Source organism: Dipteris shenzhenensis, chromosome 33 (genome assembly GCF_047967505.1).
Source record: "Dipteris shenzhenensis isolate YYH24624 ecotype China chromosome 33, Dip_SZ_1.0, whole genome shotgun sequence".
Taxonomy (NCBI): Eukaryota; Viridiplantae; Streptophyta; class Polypodiopsida; order Gleicheniales; family Dipteridaceae; genus Dipteris; species Dipteris shenzhenensis.
The window spans coordinates 32258904-32273420 of record NC_141628.1 but is presented as its reverse complement, the minus strand read 5'-3'; the positions used below and the strand labels follow the sequence as shown (position 1 = coordinate 32273420).

The following is a 14517-nucleotide window of genomic DNA, read 5'->3' as shown; positions in this document are numbered from 1 at the left end:
AAGAAGTAAAAAAATTGGATCTGAAAATCATATCCTTTGAGAGAACAATTATCTTGTCATCTCCATAGTTGTGTAGAGAAGCATATCTTAGGTATCTGACCTTCATCTTTTTCTTGTACTTGGAGTCAAATGAAGGTGCCATGAGACGGTAGATCTCTGTCAAACTGATCTGATATAGTCAAGCAATAATAAATGCAGCTTTGACAGTCAAATCTTTGAAGAAATGCTGACCTTTGACCACAATTTTTTTATGCATATGCTTGTAAAACTGTCAAACTGCAGGAAGGTGCTCCAAAGGTGCAACTCAAATGTGCTCTAGATCAAACATCCTAAAGAAAAAAGATAACTGATATAATTTCAGAACTTTCTATCATGAAACCTCTGGAAATAGTTGCAAGTGGAAAGAGAGATCACAGTTATCCCCAAATTGAGCAGTCCGAGGCTGGAGGCCGAAATTGGAGCAACAGAGTGAAGCACTCAAGGGGCTTTCTGGAGCAAAAGAAAGCTCTCATTGAGGAGAAGATCCAGCACAGAGGTGGGGCGAAATGGTGCGCTGTTTTGCCCGGGGGAGTGGCTGCAGGCTGAACCTGTGTTTTGACGTTTTCTCCTTCGTTACTGAACCAAATGGGCTGCAAAGTGACTCAAAATGTTCGTCTTGAGGTCACCCATCTACTCCTAAGAGGGCTCGAGCAATGGTGCAGCAGGCAGGGAGTATTTTGCAACAGAAAAATGACGAAAAAATGCGCTATTTGGGGAATGGCGACCAGCAGCGACGCCCTTTCTTCAATTGCTTGCAGGTGGAAGTTGGCCCATACGAGGGGTATCTCCAGCAGGAAGGGCTTGGAGAATGGCGGAGAAACGAGGGAGAACAAGCTCTAGCAAGATCTGGGAAGTAAGGGAAGAAATGGTGAAGATGAAGAAGAAGAAGATGATGTGGCACAAATGGGCTCAAGGAGGATCAAAGGGCTCTGATACCATGTTAGGAAACTGAAAGGAAAGCATGGACTAAACACAAACTGAGAATTCTTGCTTATGGAATGAAGAAAGGTGAGGTCCTTAAGTAGGCACCTCTTACATGATCACTGACATCACTGATGACCTCTGAGCTCCACAATCATCTCCTCAATCAACTCCTAGATTCTCTCAATCATCCTATGTGGCTTCTACCACCACCTAACAGTGCTTATGGGCACCTAATTGTGCCTCTAGCACACACACATAGAAACCGAGGTGTGCCTGGGGCATACACCTTGAGATATCCCATCATACCGGCTGGTCGGACTAAGGAGTTGAGAAGAGAAGAGCCTTGGTCCGAGGGTCCTAGAAGTGGGAGTGGAAGCATTGTCTCTCTAGCTGAGCCAGTGAGGCGTATCCCCTACTCAGTCTGGCTTGCATCGCTGGTCTCATCGTGAAGATCGGGTTAGAGAAGATGACCCCCAAGTAAGTGTATGAGGATATGATCTCAACTGGTGACCCACCAAAAGTGAACTGCTTCCGTTGCATGTTTGCTCGAGAGGTGTTAAAGATCATGACCTTGGCCTTGCCAAGGTTGACCTCCAAATCATGGGATAAACAGAAAGCTTGCAGTGCATCCAGGTGTCACTGGAGCCCCTCGGGTGTGGACGACAAGAGTGCCACGTCATCTGCATAAAGAAGAATCCTGATGATGATCTCGGCAAGTGAGCAACCGTTCCCTCCGGAAGCCCCCATGAAAGTCTCAAGCTCATCGATGTAGAGGCCAAATAGGGTTGGTGATAAGGGACAACCCTGTTTGACCCCTATGGTACTCAAGATCTCATCTATCCAACGTGCGCCTGTCCGAACTTGGCCTGAGACTCTCTCATAAAGTGCCATGACTGCCCAGATGATCTCTTGATCAAATCCCAGTGCCTGTAGGCGTGTGATGAGTCGAGCTCGAGGTACTGTGCCAAAGGCTTTGCAGAAATCTTCAAAGGAGCAATATACCGTCTCCTTCCGTGATTTGGCCTCCTCTATGACACTCCTGAGTGTGAGTATGTGATCCATAGTCCCATGGTCTCGCCTGAATCCGGCATGACCCTCTGCTCTAAGTCCTCTCATCTCTCCGGACAGGCTGATCGACGCATCCAATACTGTTGCATAGATCTTGGACATCACATGTCCAATCATGATAGTCCTGTAGTTACTTGGGTCCATGGGATCTCCTGCCTTGTGGATGGGGGTGATGGTGTTGAGTGTCCAAGTGCGAGGGAAGCCAAGGCAAACAGCGTCATTGAATAGCTTTGCTAGGATCGGGGCTAATGTGTCGATCCCATATGCGATAAACTCAGTGCATAGCCCCTCGTGGTCCTTAGCTCGGCCATTGTGCAGTTTCAATGTCGTGTCCTTGACTCCCCCTTTGGTGAACAACGTGCAAGTGGTGGGGCGAGGGGTGTGTATGAGATCTGGAGTAGGCTGGTGTGAGACATCATAAAGATGGCGTGCATATGTGTGCCAAACTCTCGTGTCGGGGAGGAGTGATGGAGACCTACGCTCAAGGAATCTTTGCAAAAAATTCTTAGAGTTTTTGCTGTACAAGATGTTCAGCAGCTCCTCACGGGCAACATCCCGCTGCCGGAGAAGAACTCGTCGCTCCTCAATCTGTAGTGGTGTCAAATCCTCATCCATGGACAGGGTGGGGTACTCTCGTAGAGCGGCTCGACGTCGGAGTGTCGCTAGTCGAGCATGTGAATCTTTGAAGCGAATGACTAGGGGCTGCTCTCGGTTGGGGTCTCTCCCAACACGCCATGCTCTCTCTATGCCATGGTCGGGGACCCCCATGGTGGTGGTCACAAAGGCGATCGCCTCCTCCATGGGCGTCATCGTGGTGCTGGTGTTGTCTCGCGTGATCCCTCGTATCTGAATGTTGAGGGCCTTCAAAGCCCTCTGTTGCTACTCCTGTATGGCGGCTGAAACGGTTGCCTTTGCGGGCTCCCATTTCGCCACGTCCACCCACCTAGTCGTCTCTGCTATAGCCGATTGTATCGTGGCTATTTGTGCCTCCATCTCTGTGACTAGGGTCCCTCCAGGCGCTGCTCTCAGGGTCCCGAGCTCCTCTCGAAGCTGTGTGATGTCGTGTCTGAGCCCCTGGATAAGGGTGCCCTGCTCGTGTATAATGCGGGCTTGCTCCTGGGTGTATCGGGCCTGCTCCTGAGTGTAATGTGTCAGATCTGCCTGATGGGCTTGGATGCTGTGTATCTCAGCCAATAGGGAGTCCCAAGCATCTAGTGGGGGCCTAAGATATCCTGGTCCAGGTGGGAACTGGGTCTCGAGAGGGGTTGGAATGAAGGTGGGCTGCTGAGGTTGTACTGAGGGTGGGGACAAGGTGATCTGGGCGGGGGAGTGGTATGTAGGAGTAGCAAGGCCGGACGAGGCGATGAAGGATGGCTGACTGAGAGGTAGATGGGATACGAGGGAAAAGTACTGTGGAGCTGTGGCTGGTGGGGCTAGTGATGGGGCTACTAGGGAGGAGACTCGTGATGATGATGTAGGAGAGGGGGAGGAGAGAGGTGGCGTAGATGATGAGGTGGATGATGGTGGCGAAATAGTGGTGGTAACCATAGAGGTCGAGGCTGTGGTGAGCGGCATGGGCTTTGGGTGGGCCCCTTTCTTCTGGGCCGCAGTGCTGTCCACTGTCAGACCGCTCCGGTTGCTGTGTTTGTTGAAGTCCTCCAAGCTGAGTTGCTTTTGTGTTTCCTACTTGTCACCGTTCCCCTTCCCCATCTCCTTGTGTATGTAAATTTGGACTGAAGGGCCTCCTGCCTAGTCCCCTGTCCTCATCCCTTTGCCATTCATTATGAGAGAGGCAGCAGTGGGCAAAGGGGGGTTTGCAGGAGGGCGGAGCTGCAGGCGGAGGGTGCAAAACGGGAGCAGCGCGGGAGGGGCAGAGCGGAGGGTAGAGCATGGGCAGCAAGGGAGTAGGGCGGCGGGGCAGCGAGGGGCGGTGGGGCAGAGCAAGGGGCGGAGGGGCAGCGAGGGAGGCGAAGGAGCAGAGTGGGAGGGGGAAAGCGAGAGGGCAGCGCGGGAGGGGTTGTAGGAGGGCGGAGGGTAGCGCGGTGAGGGAGCAGAGCGGAGGGGCAGAGCGGAGAGGGAGGCGAGGGAACAGGGAGGAGGGGAGAGGGTGCAGGGCGGAGAGGGGGGCTGCAGGGCGGAGAGGGGGGCTGCAGGGCCGAGAGGCCCCTGAAAATACCCGCGCAAGACATGTAACCCAAAGCAGCAAATACTTCTCTCCTACTCATTGTGGACTTCCGAAGCACCTCATCCTTTGCCAAACCAGAAAATTTCCAATGCTCCGCATAGAGTACATCTTAGAGCACTTGAACGGTGTCAAATATGTTGCTAAGATAGACCTTAAGAGTAGTTATCATTAGGTCCGAATCTTTGTCCCAAAGACAACGTTCACGATAGAGTGAGCTCATTACGAGTTCGTAGTCATGCCGTTCGGTCTTAAAAATGCACCTCCAATGTTCAATAAAATGATGTCGTGGGCATTCGTTGAGCACATAGGAGTGTGCATGCTCATCTTTTTGGATGATATCTTGATCTTCTTAGCCACAGCAGAGCTGTACTTAAGGGCTGTGCAGAAAGCTCTCCAGCTTTTGCACGACAATCAGTTATATCTAAATGCCAAAAAGAGTGAGTTCGGACTGAGGGAAATTCAGCGTAGATGGCATTCGTGGCAGTCCCCAAGACAGTCTAGGAGATCCGATCTTTTGTAGGGCTTTGCCAGGCCTACAGCTCCCACATGCACGTATTCTCTATCACTTCAGCACCCTTAACAGATCTATTAAGAGGGGTTAAGACACGCCAGCAAAATATTTTCCTTACCGGTGCAGCTTTGCAAGCCTTCCACAAGCTACAACAGTTGGCCACTACAGTTTCTGTTATGAAAATAGCATCTTGGGATATTCCCGGTCATCACAAATGCAAGCAATGTCATACTACAGTAGAAAGCTCAATGATGTCGAAAAGAATTACTCAGTCTATGACAGAAAGAGAATTATCGGTGTGATCCAGGCATTAATGATACAACTCTCTACTCATTCCTCCCAGCCACGGTTTCCAATGATCCCCAACTTGTGAGTCCTCTTTCTTTTTTCATCACCCTGGAGATCTCTCTCTAGAAACCTCCCCCAAGCCCAATGCTTGCAAAGTGGCCTCCTCTTTGGTGCCATGTGCCCCACAAGGGACCTTACCCTTCTAGCCCCCTCATGGGCTCCCCTTTGCACCTCTTAACTAATGTCTAGGCCCAGGCGTGACCCTAGACCCAAACCCTCTAGTCCTCATAGTATGCAAGCATCGTCAAGCCCTTTGGTTTCCCGCCTAACCACAATCACAATACATGGTTCCCGGATTATGGTTGACGTAACATTCCCTTCCCCTTAAGAATGGTTTACGTCCTTGAAAACAAAATTGGGAAACTTCCTTGTCTATCTAAAATTCTTTTTGGTTCATGTGGTAAAGATGCGGGTTGAATGAGTTCAACTAGGACTTCATTTCCAATGAGATTATCATCATCTCCTAATTTTCTTTTTAGCCTACTAACATGAAAAACTGGATGTACTCTACATCCCTCAGGTAAGGCTAATTTGTAAGTTCGTTCTCCAATCCTCTTAAGTATTGTGAATGGTCCACAATACTTAGGAGACAACTTCAGACATTTACCTGTCTTTAGAGATTTTGAAGATTTAGGTACCTTAAGGTAGACTTTCTCATTTACTTCAAACTCTAACTTTCTACGGTAGGGGTTTGCATAACTTCGTACTCTATCTTGAGCTCTTCTTATGCTATCTTTAGCTAACTTAAGCGTTTGATTCATATCCTCAAGAAAGTCTTTGGCCGCTTAAACCTTCTCTTTTTCGAGTCACACTATCATTGGGGCTCTTGGTTGAAATCCATACATCATCATGAATGGACTAAAACCTGTAGCTGAATGTTTGGCACTGTTATATGCAAATTCTAATATGGGCAGAATTAGTTTGCCATTTACTTACATATGCTCGAAGCATATCCCAATGATCTGATTGGCCCTTTCAGTTTGACCATCACTTTGTGGATGATCTGCGGTGCTCATATTCAATGAAGTTTTTAACCTCTTGAACACAACTCTCCAAAAATGGCTGTTCAATTTGCTATCCTGGTCACTAACAATACCGGTTGGTAGCCCATACGGTTTATAGATATGCTCCACAAATAGCCTAGCTAATTCTGGAGTTTTAACATCTTCACTAACAGGAATAAAATGAGCCATCTTGGTCAACCGATCCACAATTACCCACACAGAGTTGTGCCCCCTCTGTGTCCTAGGTAACCTCACAATGAAATCCATGGAGATGCTTTTCCATTTGCCAGGAATCTCCAATGGGTGTAGGAGACCTCCTACCTTAAGGCGCTCAGCCTTATTAACCTGGCATTTTTGGCACTTCAATAGATAATTTTGGATGTCCTTAGCTATTCCAGGACAAAAGAATTGTCTTTTCAAAAGCACATATGTCTTCTGAATTCCCGGGTGTCCAACACTCGGACTTTGAGAATCGGCTATCTTAGTTATAGCTTCAGCTAGGTTTTTCAATGTGTCACTGATAGCTCCTAGCTATGTCTCTATATTTTGTGTTCGAGTTTCAAGTTTAGTGAATTTCGTATACGGAATTCCATAATCACTGTAGTTGATGTCCTCGAAGGGAAGCAAGAACCTTAGAAATGAGAGGGGCAAAAAAGAGAAAAGTGAGGTGGTTTTTGTCAAAGGTTGGGGAACATTAGAAATGATGTGGCAATTGTTGTAAGGAAAAACGATGATCGTTACACAGAGAAAGGATTTTCGTTGTTGCGGGACCAATTCCGATAGCAAGCTGTTAATTGGTGACTTCGCACAGCGCCCTGGCTTAAAAGCAAGCTATCTGGGGAGATGAAGCCGTTACTGCGGCACTGGACTCAGCCTCGTTGTGAAAGCATGGATTGTATAGCTCTTGGAGTCCCTCAGTCCCTGACTGAATGCAGAACAGACATAGCGCCAACAGCGGAAATCTCGAGTATATTAATGCGCCATGAAACTAAAGCCAAGGACGGACGAACAGCGCAGCATGTGGAGAAGCGAGCCCATAGTACTAGGCCGTAGCAGATACGTCCGCACGGTCGTCTATGACGTCCACCTTTTTGAGCGCAAAATCGTTTGTAGTTCTCCACGGCTTCAACGCTCTTTTGAGTCTTGAGTACTACAATGAGTAGTACTTTAGCAGCGGCGGCGTAGTCCTCGATTCAGATGCTCAGAGTAGCCTTAGACATTCAAACAGACGTACGAACTCAACATCAAATTGCAGCAAGCCAGCACCAGATTACTCTAATTTTTATCAATATCTCCAGCTCTGATACCAATGATACAACTACTGAATTAGAGGGCTCTCTGCTCATTCCTCCCAGCCACGGTTTCCCAGTGATCCCCAACTCTTGAGTCCTCTTTCTTTTTTCATCACCCTGGAGATCTCTTTGGAAACCTCCCCCAAGTCCACCAGTGCTTGCAAAGTGGCCTCCTCTTTTGGTGCCATGTGTCCCACAAGGGACCTTACCCTTCTAGCCCCCTCATGGGCTCCCCTTTGCACCTCTTAACTAATGTCTAGGCCTAGGCGTGACCCTAGACCCAAACCCTCTAGGCCTCATAGTATGCAAGCATCATCAAGCCCTCTGGTTTCCTGCCTAACCACAATCACAATACATGGTTTTGGGATTATGACTGAAGTAACAATTAAAGCACTAGAAGTTGTTCTTTTATGAAAGGGCTTTCACAGTCAAAATAGACTATTGAGCCTTAAAATGGCTTCAGACAATGCCCAGCTCCTAGTGGAGTGATTGACAACCCCAATGGAGTCTAATATTTCAACAATTCGGGGCATGATCGAATGTCTCGAGAAAGAACAACCCTGTCGCTGAAAGTCTAAGTAGGAAAGCATCCATTCAGATAGTAGAAAGGGCCACTGTGCTTGAGGTTCAAGGGAAAGACCTTAATTCTATGAAAACACAGTATGTGGACTCAGTGATGTTTAGCACTCAATATCACTTCACCACGACTCTCGCTCTCAACCATCAGGATGGGTGGCTATTCTACAAGGATAGACTTTGTGTACTCAAAGACAAGCCGCATACTCTGCTCCATGATGCCCAGGTGGCCATTAGAGGCATCAATAGCGCATTGGAGAAACAGAGCGCTATTTTTATTGGCAAAAAATACCGGAGGATGTGTATAGTTATGTGCAGCGATGCCAAATCTAGCAAAAAGTATAAGTGTCCCATTAGAAGGTGGCAAGGTTGCTTCAACCCTTAGCGATCCTCGGAAGTCCTTTTTAGGACATCACGATGTATTTTGTGGAACCCCTTCCCGCACCTACAGGTACGCAAAACACTAAATGTCAACAATTGTTGATCGCTTTAGCAAATTTTGTATGCTTATTCCGCGCAAGCAGACTCAATATCACTTCACCACGACTCTCGCTCCCAGCCATCAAGATGGGTGGCTATTCTACAAGGATAGACTTTGTGTACTCAAAGACAAGCCGCATACTCTGCTCCATGATGCCCAGGTGGCCATTAGAGGCATCAATAGCGCATTGGAGAAACAGAGCGCTATTTTTATTGGCAAAAAATACGGATGTGTATAGTTATGTGCAGCGATGCCAAATCTAGCAAAAAGTATAAGTGTCCCATTAGAAGGCGGTAAGATTGCTTCAGCCCTTACCGATCCTTGGAAGTCCTTTTCAGGACTTCACGATGTATTTTGTGGAACCCCTTCCCACATCTGCAAGTACGCGAAACACTAAATGTCTAACAATTGTTGATCGTTTTAGCAAATTTTGTATGCTTATTTTGCGCAAGCAGACAGCCAGTGCAGAAGACGTAGCCCGCTTATTTATCAAGTATTGGTATCCGATTGGAGGACTGCCACAAACCATTACCATCGACAACCTCGTATCTCTGGAGGGCTCTGTTCAAAAACTTTAGCACCAAGCTCTAGATGTCCAGTGCATTTCATCCGCAAATTGATAGGCAATTAGAGGTATGTAATCAATTGGCATTTGATGTACTAAAATCTCATTGTCATGATGCACAGTCAAAGTGGGAGTAGTATCTTCCGCTCGTACAGGCCATACTGAACCATACATATTCATCAATCACGAGCAACATAGGCCAGTCTCTGAAGCCTTAGAGCAGTCCTTGTTTACTGGTGCCCACTAGAGAAATCAGTAGGTTTGTGTCCATCTTAGGGTTTAGTTGGGTCTAGGTCTCAGCCTAGGGTAGGAGCCTAGAAGGGCCCCCAAGAGCTGGGCCAAGAGAAGAGGATAGGAGCAGCCAAGATAGGGGGATGGGCTCACGGTGGAGTTTTATCCACAATATATATGGTGAATCATGCATGGGAAACTCAACAGGTGCCAGCCAATTGGAAGAAAGGCTTGGTGAAATTATTTCCCAAAAGCATTTATGGAGTCTTTTACAGATTGGAGACCCATTACTCTTGTGCTTGTCAGCTATAAGCTGGTTGCTAAGATGACCATGGCTCGGATTAATGGCTTGCATGATGCGTTGGATAGTACTCAGTATGGTTTTATTCCCCGCAGACATATTACTGACAATATTGCCAATGCCTATTTGGGGATAGAATATGTGAGGTACACTGAGTGATCACTGGCTGCATGTATGAACATGTAGACCACAAATGTATTGGATTTAGAGCATGGGAGTGATCATGTGATGTGGACATGAATAGGTGAATCAACATGGTATTTCATTGGCACATATCTTGAAATTTTCCCAAAACGGCTTAATTGCTTTAGTTGATTTTGATTCATCAAGACCGAATTTGGTGGATGATGTTAGCTGCTTGGGGTCAACCAGCTGAATCGGCCTAAAATTGGCCCACCAACTGGCCTTGAATGTGTGGCAAAGCCCTGATGGGTTCCTCCGTAGGGTATTTCTCCATGAGTGAGCAAGAGCCATCCAGGAACAGCAGCACATAATAGCCTATTTTCACAGTCCTTGGGGTTGTTCCTTTTCACATTAGGTCGAATGAGAAAATTTACAATTTGTTTAAGGGACTACAAGTTTACCTGTGCAGGGACTCGTGGTTTCTTGTATGAAGTAGTTTCTGTCTGTTTCTGGCTGTGAGATAAAGCAGTGGCATGCCGGTTCTTTGTTTAATCAAATCTCTCTTTCCATTTCTTCTTATTGCAAAAGTTTGCTTCTTATAGTACATTTTGATGCCGAGGAGGCTCTTGGTGATATATACAAAATGTTGGGTAAATGCAGACAGCAGACCAATTTAGGGGCTCTTTGGACAAGTGCTCTCCTATGTTTTGAAGATTTCTGTAACAACCTAGGACAAAGGTGGGTTACATAAGGCCGGGTCCGTGGTTAGTGATGAAGGGGGTTGCATGACTTGGCTTCCGTGTTAAGTGGTGATAAGGGAGATTGGGGGGGGGGGGGGGGAGGGGGTGCCTACAGTCATTGATAATGACATTGGATTTACAATAGCTGAAGGAACCAGGTGTAGCAGATGGGCTGAGTTTTTATGAACATGCCTTTGTTTATTATGGCATTGGAAGAGATGATAGGAAAATGAACTGAGTGGAAGGCTGCTGTTTAGGAGGGCGCAAGCAGTGTCACCTGTTGGGGTATGTTTTGAAGTCTTGGGGTGACAACGCAAGCAGGGTCCTTAAATGCTGGGTGGGCGATGTGTTTAATATTCAAGCATATTTAGACTTCAGCTATGGCTGTGTTCATTTTTCATTTATCCATGGCAGTCTCCCTTTGTTTCATTTCATGTTATGCCTGTCTGTTAATGTTTTTTTCAGTTTTTCTGGTCCGTATCTTAATCACGAATAATTGATTGGTTGGATTCTTTGTTCCCTTCAGCTTGAAACTCTCACAAGAGAAGAACTGGCATCACGTTTGACTTTGAACACTACTGTGGCTGCCATTGGGCAATTACTACTGCTGGAGTCAGCTATTACAATCATGGATGTATGCATATCCATTCCCTCTCTTCTAGTATGTAAAATCAATTTTCAGTTTTGAACCTTCAGAGTCCCTATTAGCTTTGATAGGGGTGAAATTTTCATCTAGTGCTTGCACAAATATGCTTTTGTTGCTTAAGATATAGGAAGCAAATTCTTCAGACGATCTTTTTTGTTTGGAAAGTATAGTAGCTGCATAGATACTTCATCCAAGGCAAACTGATCCCAACTGACATGCAAATATCGGCAGCGTGCTCAGCTGAAGATTGTATGCCAAGGAGCCTGGCCTTGTCTTCACACATAGCGACGTAAAATGTAAAATGTCCTCTGGAGTCCCAACTGGATATATGGGACAGACTAGATGAAGCTAAACATACTAATCTCTTGTTGCAGCCTAAACAGCCCCACTGACCACAGATAATGAAACCCTCATACTGTTGTTTTTTGCTTTGGAGACAATTTGAAAAGATTGTAGAAAATAAGAGTTTGCAAGATTTTGGGAGTTACTGTTGTGTACTATGTAGAATGCTCAAGAGTTCCTGCTCGTGTCTTGCAAGGCGCTGTGGTTTCTTGCTTAACACTAAGCGTCAGTTTTCTTTCTAGATTGTTTGGTCTCAGAATGCTGACATTGCCTAGGCTCCAAGGGCTATGGCACCACACCAAAGCTTGGAGAGGGGCCTCCGATTAGTACATGGGTATACTTGGGATCCATCTAACAAGGAGGGTTCCGTGGCCAAAGATGTGTGGATCTGTAGTTCCCCCTACAACCATACATTATATGTGCGTTATATATGGTCATATCACATGACCATCGACATAATTGGCTGCATGAGTGGAGAAAAAGAACATGTGCGGATGAGATGTTCTAGATTCTAGAAGGTCTGAGAACACTAACACTGCCTAATTGTGAATGGTTTCCTCATCATGAGACAAAGCATTGACTACTACACCAGACATAGGGATAGACGCACAAAGCAAGACAGGATTCTCAATAGTAGAGGATCACAAGCTATTTTTGCAAAATAGAGCCCTTTTGAAGAGTGGACACCAAAGAGGTTTGCAATGCATAGGCAAACACTCTGAAGCGCCAAATATGCAAAAGCATAGACACGGGAGCTTCATGTCCGTACTCCATGCAAGGCACATATATACTTGTCACAATGCAAGGCTGCAGCCTGCATCACAATGTCCACATGTCGACAGATTGAGACAAATAGAGCATGCTAGTAATTCATCTCCAACATGCTTTAAATACATTGGAATACCCCCAATGGTGCTCACATAGCATTTACCTCACTTACAAACAGTACATGATTGATTATTTTAGAGTGGACGCTCACCTGTCGTGGTTGTGTTTTGTATTTTCAAATTTGTTGTCTTAGGGATACACTAGCTTCTCTAGCTCCACCAATCATGGAGTGTCAGGTTCATATGGTGTGCGTAGTTATAGTTCTCATAGGCTTCTTTTGCCTCTCTCTCTCTCTCTCTCTCATAGACCCTTTTGGTCTTCTGTAGACATTAATGGACTTCGTATCCACCCCCCAACACACCTACACATCCCCAAACCATCGCCATCTGATCGACGCCCAGTTTTGGGACACCACGCAGCTGCCTCTTTTGGGGGTGAGCGTTTGTACGCTGTGCCCTTTTGGCGCAGTTGTTGGCTTTGAAGCTCTTGAGTGGGAGCTTAGGCAATGGCTTGGCTTGTAGTCAAGCTTTGCTGACCAAGCTCAACAAAGAGCATGGGAACAGCCCAATACAGGCTGCCCTAGCCCTTTCTTAGCCCCTCATTGATGCGGAGGTTGACTAGAGCACGCATGATAGACGTCAGCCCATCCCTGCTCTACTCTGAGGAGACCGTCCGAGCTGGGGTGTCACACTGAGATCACGGACACTACGGCCCCCGCCACAGCGGGATACCACTCAATAGACACGCCTCCCCTTCGGCTTTGACACCCCTGTCACAGGCATCTGTCTGCGCTTGAATACATGTTTGCAGCAGATAGTAGCAGTAATATGTATGGGACAGGCTAGCAGCAGCCAGTCTAGGCCAGTCCAGGCTATTTATGGGACCTAGAACAGATTGGCCAGAACACAATAGGGATCTGCAGCAGACTTTTATAGGCTTAGATCCAGTCTGTAAACTCCCAGATTAATCTGCCAAAAATGGCATTTACAGACCAGTCTCTGAGATGTTAGTTGCAGGAGCCTTCAGGGCTATAAAAGGTGGCTTTTTCCCTCATTCAGATGGATCAGTTCAGCAGTAGCAACAAACTCCAGAGCATCAGTCATTATAGCAGGATGAGCAGCAGTTCTTACAGTTCCTACAGTAGCAGCAGTACCTAGTCAGTAGTCTCAGCAGACATCATCCATGCAAGCTCCTTCGTACCCCATCCTTCCATGGGTGCAGTTACCACAGCGATCCCCTGGTAGCCCCAGCCCCAATGCAGGCTGGGTAATCTCAGCCCTACAGATGCAGCCCTTCAGTGGGGGGCAAATGAAATAGCCTATTCCCCCTTCATCAGGAAGGAACAGCCGTAGGATAGAGGGTATCTGGGGATTTCCAGGCACAAATATAAAGAATAAAGAAAGTTCTTGGCATAACCGTTAGTGCAACCTCAGATCCCACGAGATGAGTTTGACCATATCAAATGGTTGGATCTACTCGAGCGCTATACCTCATGGACTTGGGGGGGGGGGGACGAGGAGTTTCCCACGAAGATGCAATTCTACCGCAATCACTTCCTGAGATGGAGTGATTATTAGACCCCAGTTCTTGGAGGACATAGGAGTCTCACATGCACTAAGGACTGCCATTGGGTTTCCATTGGGCAGATTCAGGTCTCATCCCAACAGCTGTTGATTGAGACAGGGAGATTGCTCGGCAAGCCCTACCACTGCACGACGCTCAGTAAGCCATGCAGGGTCATGGGCAATGCATGTATCTCCATGTTAGATTAGTTTCATGGCAGCCCATGGGGCCACCAAGCTCAACATACAAGGTTGATATATGACCCAATGTTGAGTTCAGATTCGTCAATTTCTGCAGGAGCCAGAGTCTCAGCATTCCGGAGCATGCCTGGATGCATACCTACATCCTGTAGAAGAGCATAAGAAGGGGACCTTTGTCTGCAGGACCCTAGAGAAGAACTTTGCGTGAATGCTCTATCTTTGAGCAGCTACTGAAGCCTACACAGAGAGGCACATGGCAAAAGAGGACTCTACTTCAGAGGGTGCAGCAATTGGAAACAGATTTGGTACCTTATCTCAGTGGTTGTTTATTGAAGGTGTTGGTACCTGTTGGCATTACTTAAGTATCTACCTTTATATATATGCTGTTTTGGCTGTAGGGCTGTACATCTGAGTTCTCTTCCAGATATGTGTTGCTCGCTTTATTGTTCAGTAAGCACAGCGGTTGAGTGTCTCTCTCTAGTGAATGTGAGCCTCGGTCTTGTCTAGATTCTAAACACACAGAAATCTGGAATGTGTATCACGACTCTCG

The 14517-nt window shown here is 46.8% G+C and overlaps 1 protein-coding gene across 1 annotated transcript in view; it reads left to right on the top strand.

Moving 5' to 3' along the window:
* LOC147879980 (alpha/beta-Hydrolases superfamily protein) overlaps nt 1-14517 on the top strand; it is a 59218-nt gene that overhangs the window by 28625 nt on the left and 16076 nt on the right. The window contains exon 6 of the mRNA XM_087371808.1: nt 10915-11022. Within this exon, the coding sequence (XP_087227934.1) occupies nt 10915-11022 (108 nt within the window). The remainder of the gene's footprint in view (nt 1-10914; nt 11023-14517) is intronic.